The sequence below is a fragment of the Dipodomys ordii genome, unplaced genomic scaffold (genome assembly GCF_000151885.1).
Source record: "Dipodomys ordii isolate 6190 unplaced genomic scaffold, Dord_2.0 Scaffold9, whole genome shotgun sequence".
Classification (NCBI taxonomy): Eukaryota; Metazoa; Chordata; class Mammalia; order Rodentia; family Heteromyidae; genus Dipodomys; species Dipodomys ordii.
The window spans coordinates 14304388-14310786 of NW_012267225.1; the positions used below are offsets into that span (position 1 = coordinate 14304388).

Here is a 6399-nt window from a genome sequence, read left to right on the forward strand (position 1 = left end):
ACACACAACTATGCAGATTTTAGAAATGTGCAATAAAAGTATTGGTTTACAAAAAGATTTTACCTTAACATCAGTTAACATAGGGATGTATATGTATAACTTCAATTCTTTTAATGTGCATTTGCTATACTATCATGTGTGCATAGGTTTGTGTGAGTCAGGAAAGATGATCTGTGAGTTGTCCTGGAACCACAGAGACATATTTCTTACACTTCAATGACTACTGAGGTCCTCTGGCCCAGGAAATGTTCCAGGAGCCGCCCTTCATGGACTAAACACAGTGGCCCAGGCTCATAGCACTCTGCAACATGCCATTTCTTTCACTCTTTTTGCTTCTACCTACACAAAGATAGAGAACCAATCAGAACACGGCATCAGTGAGGGAATGGAGAGAAAGTTCATAGTAGGCAAGTGGCTTGCTCTGTTTATGCTGGGAATGGCTCAACCAGGAGACCTTCATGAAGCATGGCCAGCCTGCACGTGCTGTAATGGTGGACTCTGGCCTGCTTTTGTGCTTTTCAGACTTACCTCAGGGAAGTACATCATGAGACATGTGAAAAGATTAATCCATAGAGATGCTCACTTGTGGAATTATGTGTAACACTACGAATTGTTGGAACAAACAAAATTTCCATGAGCAGAGGGCTGCTTAATGCAGTCTGCTGGGATGGAAGACTAGGCAGCCATGACAACCGAGGCTGTAAACACTGAGTGACCTCAAAAATGTTCACAAGGCAGTGGTACATGTATTTATTTACTTACTTTCTTGTGTCAGTACTGACCCTGGAACTCAGGGCCTAGTGCTCTTTCCTGGCTTTTTTTTAATGTCAGGTTGTTTGTTGTTGTTTTTGTGGGGGAGGGGCATTTGTTTGTTATTTTCTTTTTTAGTACTGGGTATTGAGCCCCAGAATGCTGCACTTACAAAGCAAGCACTTTGCCACTGAGCTATATCCCAGCCCTTGCTTGTTTTTTATTTTTTTTTCTAAAAGCCGGTGCTTTATCACTTGAGTCACAACTCCACTCTTGGCTTTTTCGTGGTTAATTGGAGAAAAGAGTCTCACAGACTTTCCTTCCCAGGCTGGCTTTGAACCATGATACTCGGTTCTCAGCCTTCTAAGAAACTAGGATTATAGGCATGAGCTACCTGGGATTATAGGTATGAGCTACCAGGGCCCAGTTAGGTAATGGTTCATTTAAAAAGCATCTTACAAAGATGTATTTACTTATAAATACCATAAACACGAAAGGATCCACTAGAATATTTTATTTTTAGTTTTAATTTCTTAAACTTCTGAAATATTTCCCAGTAAACTTCAGTATTTTATAATCAGAAAAATCAACTAAAATTGATTTTTTTTCTCTTTTAAAAACCAGATTTCATGCTTGTAATCCTAGCTACTTGGGAGGATCATGGTTCAAAGCTAGCCAGGGCAGGAAAGTCTGTAAGACTCTTTTCTCCAGTTAACCATCAATAAGCCAGAAGTAGAGCTGTGGCTCAAGTGGTAGAGTGCTAGCCTTGAGCACAAAAGCTCAGGGCCAATTCCTAGGCCCTGAGTTCAAGCCTCAAGACCAGCATCAAAACAAATAAGAAACAAACAAACAACAAAAGCAGAGGATCTAAGTGTCAGTTTTCAAAAAATGATCATAGGAAAAAAAAGTGTTCAACATCACTATTTAAAAGTGAATACAAATCAAAACTACAAGGTGTCAGTTCACTATACTTAGAATTACCCAGAAGACAAAGAGACAAAAAGTAACACATACTGGTAAGGATATACAAAAAGAAGAGCACTTCTAAACCAAGGTGGGAGTGAAAATCTTTACAACTATTATGGAAAACATTATAACAAATTAAAATAGGGCTATTTCTAGTTATATATAGCCCTATTTCTAGTTATAGATCCAAAGGAAATTAAACATGCATTACAGGGGGAAATATGTGTCATTCTCAGTAGACACAATATGCAAATACTGTAACTTTAAGGTCTATGAATAGATAACATGTCTCTATATATTTTATATATAGTCTTGTGTGTTTGTATACACACCCATGTATATACACTATGGAATGGTATTCAGCCTTAAAAATGTAAGAACTTATTTGTGACAACATAAATAAATTGGAGGGCAACAATTATAAGTGAAATAAGTCTTATGAGAAAAATGCTTCAAGGCATTAGTTTTTCTCTTTCTTTTTTTTTTTGAGGTTTCAATTCAAGTTTATGAGTATGATGCATTTTGATCAATGTCATAATTCCTTCACACCCATGTCTCCCAATCCCATTTTTACGCGAAATCTTTGTTGTTGCTGTTGTTTTGGGTACTATTTGGATTTGAACTGAAGACTTCATGCTTGCTGGGCAGGCGTTCTAACACTTGAACCACTTTTTACTTTGGTTATTTTTGAGGTAGGTTCTCACTTTTTGCCTGGGTCAGTCATGATACTCCTGTTTACACTTCCCACCACACCTGGGAATACAGATACATGCTACCAAGCTCATATTTTATTGACTGAGATGGGGGCCGAGCTGTTTTTTTTTCTTTGCCTGGATTGGCCTTGAATAGCGATCTTCCTTATCTCAGTCTCCTGAGAATCTAGGATTACTGGTTTGAACCAATTACACAATTTATGTGGAGTTACAAACAGAGAAACACCACTGAAGATAGTTGGATGATGGTTGCCAGTGACTGGGGGAAGGAGAAATTGGAAGATACAGGTACAGGGTATGGTTATACAACATGAGTAAGTTCTGGAGGTAGTCAATGTAACAGTAGTTATTAGAGTCTTGAAATTTGCTAAGCGCAGCAGATGACACCCAAAAAGAAAATGAAAATTCTGTAAGACAATGGATATGTTAAATTAGTGTGACAGCAGCAATTATTTCACAAGATGTATATAACAAAACATAAGTGAAACTTCAACAGGTACAAGCTTTTCAATTATCTTTGAATAAACATGGAAAAATTAAAAACTGTATTGCTTTGTTTATACCTACTTACTGTAGGCAGAACACTCATAGTAGGGCCCAACTGTAAGAAGCAGCAAAACTTGTTGGTCGTGGGGGCTTGAACTCTGGGCCTGGGCGCTGTGCCTCAGCTCTTCAGCTCAAGGTGAGCGCTCTACCACTTGAGCCACAGAACCATTTCCAGCTTTTCTGCTTATGTGGTGCTTAAGGAATTGAACCCAGGGCCTCATGCATGCAAGGCAAGCACTCTACCACTGAGCCACCTTCCCAGCCCAAGCAGCAAAACTTTTAAGGAAATACTTGCACTTTTTACTTTCTTAGTAACAATCTTTTGTCTACAAGATGAGCTTTTGCTTCAAGTTACTGATACTCTGTGCTGAAAAAGGGAAATTCTTTCCAAAGCAGCTTCTTAGTGCCCATGCATGTGGAGAGCAGAATCCTTGTGTGTCCTCAATTACTCCCAGGGGGCTCTGGGATGCAAAGATGGGCTCACAGAGACCTCCCTAGGCCACACATTGTCCATAGGCCCCTTCTGTGGTCTTTAGGAGGTTGCAGTTGGTGGATAATACAATAGAGTACAATACAATAGAATCCCTCACTAAGGGTACAGATGAGTGGGGGAGGGTAAGAAGACTGAGACATCTCAGTATACTCAGGTGGGGACAAGGGGATGAAGACAGGGTTTAGGGTGGACAGACTCTGTGAGTCATGGCTGAGAGTGGCTTTGTCACCTGATACAAAGCAGGGTTCAGGGGTCTAGAATAACTCCAGAGATTAACAGAAAGCTGTGACCATGTGTTATCCATCAAGCCTTAGAAACAGAGAGAATATTTCCCCTTCTCTGATCACCAAGAACTTATATTTATGTTATGGCATTATACTATGGTGTTTCAATCCAATCTGCTCTCATTTTTAAATAATTTTATTGCCTTTAGGTAGTTATACAAAGGGGCTTCAATTCCACATGTCAGTTTATGAGTACAGTACATCTTGATCGATATCACCCCTTCCACCATTCTCCTCCACCTCTCCTGACTCTACCCATTCCCTCATTTTTCCCTGTTACATTTTTACATGTGGACATTGAATACTATGACTGCATTCATCCATGCTTCCTTGCTTCAATTATGAACCCTATTCCCCTTGACCTTACTCAGTCCCTGACCCTCAAGTACCAACGTTTTGGTATTTATTTTATTCAACTATAGGTTAGCTGTTCAAAGGCATTATAACACTGGAATTCTCCCCTGCATATACCATACTTCCACCAATACATTTGTGTGCATGTGCAGGTTACTCTGCAGTGTGCACTATTTATTGTAGAGGATAACTGCTATGGCTGATATAAAGATGTATGTAGATAAAGTCCTTGACCTCTGCTGGTAAGGCAAAAGCCTCCACAATAGTGGAAATCAAATTGAAATAGGCTCTATTAGTATCTTCCATCTCTATTTCCTTCAATGCCTTAGAAAAAGGTGTTTCAATGAAAAATGCCAGTGTTGTTCTGTTCATATCATCTTAAAAACTGCTGCTATGAAGGGCATGGTTTCAATGATTTTTAATATACGCTCCATTATTTTCTGGCATGAAAACTGATTGGTGACTTTGTAATCTGTCCATTATTTTAGTGGATCCAGAGATTTGATGACAGGTTTGTGCTTCAACAGGTGGTCCCCATGGTAGTAAGGCATCCCAGACAAGCTAACTTTATTTTGCTAAACCAACATTTACCAAAATGCCTCTTGTCTCCTGTGTTACTTGTACCCTGCATCAGAGTTAAGAGATACATGTAAATGAACCCCATCTTCACCTCAAAATATACAACTCAGCATAATCCTACTAAGCTAAGGAGAAAATAAAATTCAGTGTATGTGTCTCCTCTTGCACTCACCTAAAACAACTTCTTTAGGAAGTCACATCTTGAAATTCGTTTGAGTCTTTGAATACTTGGGCTTCAAATTCCATTTGGCTCTATAAAAGTAGAAGTATTCAATTTACTACAAACTTCCAAACAAAATGAACAGCATAAGATGCTTCATGCATTTCTGTAATGTTAATACAGTCATGATATCTGCAAAAGGACAGACATCAATAACTTTTTACTTTGATCTTCATTTTTTTTCCATGATGGAACCTTATGTTCTTGCTTAGCTTTTTCTCTCAAGGCTGGTGTTTTACCATTTGAGACACATCTCTACTTCTGGCCTTTGTTTTTTTTTTTTGGGGTCCGGTCATGGAGCCTGAACTCTGGGCCTGGGCGCTGTCCCTCAGCTCTTCAGCTCAAGGCTAGCGCTCTACCACTTGAGCCACAGTGCCACTTCCAGCTTTTTTTCTTTATGCTTATGTGGTGCTGGGGAATTGAACCCAGGGCCTCATGCATGCAAGGCAAGTGCTCTACTACTGAGCCACCTTCCCAGCTCCACTTCTGGCTTTTTTGGTTCTTAATTGTAGATAGGAATCTCATGGACTTTTCTGTGTGGCCTAGCTTGCAATCTCCATAATCAGATCTGTCTCTTGGGTAGTTAGGATTTACACACATGAGCCACTAGCACCTGGAAACTCTTCATGTGTTTTTCACTCATAGATTTGGTCAGTGGGGAGAACATTCCAAGCACAATGCTTGCTTTGGGGGCCAAAAAGATGAGCCAATGCTATGACCCACTCTCCACGAGCCCCTAACCTGGCACAAAGCTCAGCAAGAAGCTATGAGCATAAATCAGGATGAAGGTCAGAGTAGGGATCAACACCAGTGCACTCCGAGTGTCCAATTGAAGCATTGGGGCATGACCAAAGGATAGGAAAGAAGTTTCCTGAAACAGAAGAGGACTGACTCAGAGACACACGTGAGTGAGGGATGTGGTTCAGTAAAACAAGGACTCGAGAGAATTTGCAGGATGATTTATTAACAGAGTAGATGACCTGAGCAAAGGCAGACTTGGGGTGGATGAGAAGGAATAGATAGGTAGTAGTGCAGGTCTTAAATCTATATACTTTTTCAAGAAGTTTGGCTGAGAAGGAAGATCATTAGGAATAAAAATAGAAGTGGGATAAGGCAAGTTCCCTCCCTCCTTTTCTTTCTTTCTTCCTTCTTCCTCCTTCCTTCCCTCCCCTCCTCTTCCTTCTTCTTTCCTTTTCCCATGTTTGTTTGTTTACTTATTGTGCCAGTTTTGCAGCTCAAATTTAGGGCCTCATGCTCTCATTTGAATTTTTCCTCAAGGCTGGAGCTCTACCACTTAAGCCATCGTACCACTTTGGGTTTTAGGCTGGTTAATTGGTGATAAGATTCTCACAGACTTTCCTGCCTGGAGTAGACAACTTTGAACCTCTATCTTCTTATCTTACCCTCTTCAGAAACTAGGATTACAGGCATAAGCCACTTATGTCCAGCTTTTCTCCTTCCTCCCTCCCTCCCTCCCTCCCTCCCTCCCTCCCT

At 40.3% G+C, this 6399-nt stretch overlaps 1 protein-coding gene across 1 annotated transcript in view; it reads right to left on the reverse strand.

The window, feature by feature from the left end:
- Positions 1-289: 289 nt before the first annotated feature.
- Positions 290-6399, reverse strand: part of Efcab1 (EF-hand calcium binding domain 1) — a 15169-nt gene continuing 9059 nt past the window's right edge. The window contains exons 6-7 of the mRNA XM_013009299.1: positions 4858-4937; positions 290-339 (exon numbers count right to left, since the gene is read on the reverse strand). Of these exons, the coding sequence (XP_012864753.1) occupies positions 4872-4937 (66 nt within the window). The 3' untranslated portion in view covers positions 290-339; positions 4858-4871. The remainder of the gene's footprint in view (positions 340-4857; positions 4938-6399) is intronic.